This window comes from Bremia lactucae, linkage group LG14 (genome assembly GCF_004359215.1).
Source record: "Bremia lactucae strain SF5 linkage group LG14, whole genome shotgun sequence".
Classification (NCBI taxonomy): Eukaryota; Oomycota; class Peronosporomycetes; order Peronosporales; family Peronosporaceae; genus Bremia; species Bremia lactucae.
Genome location: NC_090623.1, coordinates 1,411,285 through 1,413,026, shown reverse-complemented (window position 1 = coordinate 1,413,026; position 1,742 = coordinate 1,411,285). Strand labels below are relative to the sequence as shown.

Genomic DNA, 1,742 nt, shown 5'->3' with positions numbered 1-1,742 from the left:
AAGTACATACAAACGTGTGAACTTTGTCAACTGATCAAAGCATCTCAGTGCAAGCCCGCCGGTCTCCTTCATCCGTTGGTTATCCCGCACAAGCGCTAAGCCCATATTACGATGGACTTCATGCCTCACCTTTACGTCCTTCCCTCTCCGTTGCCGACACTATCCTCGTTGTACTGGATCGACTCACCAAGCGTGCGCATTTTCTGCCAACCACGACATCCGCTTCTTCTCCCGACTCGGCACGCCTGTTTGTGCGTGAATATGTTCAACTCCACATAAATTCCAACTCTATTGTGAGTGACCGGGACTCCACGGATTTATCCGCCTTTTGGAAAGCACTATCCGCGTCCTACGGCTCGCAGCTGCACACGAGCAAGGCTTTCAAGCTGTCTACGGACGGACAGAACGAGCGCAGCCAGCACGCCAGCACCGCATGTCTCCGTTTATGGCGATCTAACCTACGAGCCCCGTGCATTCGATAACACCACCCTGCTGAATCGACCGCAAATGCCGAGCAATGCTCTTCGCTTTGTCGATCACCAAAAGCAGATTCTCCAGCAATTTCGTGACGCTCTTACTGCAGAACAAGCAACCATGAAGCTTTTTTACGACCGCAATCGGCCTAATTTCCAGTACGCTGTCGGCGATCAAGTCCTTCTCGACACTCCCAATCTCGATTTGGCTCACATTGGTGACAACAGCCGCCGCAAGTTTGCTGCTTGATGTATAGGTCCCTACAAGATCATCTAGCATACGATTCCAGACACCTAACAGATCTAACTTCCTCCCGGTGTTCGTCTCCACGATGAGTTTCATGTCGCATGTTTGCGGCCGTACGCCGAAGATTACAAAGACAAGCGCCTCAACAACTTCCCTCGTCTCATCACACGCGATGGCACTGAAGACAGCCAAGTGCGGGCCATCGTCGGTCAGCGCATTCGTCACGGCACCCGCCAGTTCAAGGTCCGCTGGTACGGCCGCGACGAACGCGACACGTGTGAGCCAGATACCAACCCTGCCCACAAGCCCAAGACCTGATTGTCACCCTTCCCCATTAGCTCACTGTACTCATCGCTACTATGCGGTGATGGCAGCGGTGTCGACTCGCTGTAGTCAACAGATTCCTACAATCGTCTGCAGCTTTCGCAGAACCACAACGCCGCTCACCACCCACACCGTCTCCGCTGCCGCTTCCCCAGCCGTCAGCCGCAACGCCAGCGCGCAAACATCGCAGTACCAGACTCGTCCGATCATCACAAACGTCTCGCCATTCTGACCGTGAGCGCAATTCTCCGGAGGGACTGTATCGCGAACGGAACGCCGCATCACCTCCAGCCGATATTTCGGAATGGATGTACGGTGTTGCCAGCCAAGATGAAAAGCAACAGCAAGTTCAAATTCAAGTCTTTCCTTTTCATTCAGGCTGCCATTGCCAGCGCATGCCAGCTTTGCCAATGCATTCATATCTTAGAATTAAGCTTTCCTCGTTTTTCTCATTCTCAATTTTCTTATTTAATAACCAGGCCAATACAATGATCGTCTGGCCGGCAGCTCGTGCTAAAACGTTGTCAGACTTTATCGTTCTCGCTCTTACACTTCGTGTGCGTACTGTCGGCTACGCTCGCTCGTCCATTTGTTCCTTGCCCGATGATCTGCATTGATCGCCTCCTGTGATCGCTACAGGCTTGAGCCGAAGCATTCCGCTTATCGACTCTACCAAGCAATGCTTCCATTATCGAAGA

General features: G+C 52.5%; 1 protein-coding gene across 1 annotated transcript; it reads right to left on the bottom strand.

Annotated features, from left to right (window-relative positions):
* Positions 1–453: 453 nt before the first annotated feature.
* Positions 454–1,464, bottom strand: CCR75_009476 (uncharacterized protein; the record flags this gene model as incomplete). The annotated part of the gene is made up of 2 exons (XM_067967515.1): positions 454–898; positions 1,175–1,464. The coding sequence occupies 2 exons, from the start codon at positions 1,462–1,464 to the stop codon at positions 454–456; spliced, it is 735 nt and encodes a 244-aa protein (XP_067816313.1).
* Positions 1,465–1,742: the final 278 nt, after the last annotated feature.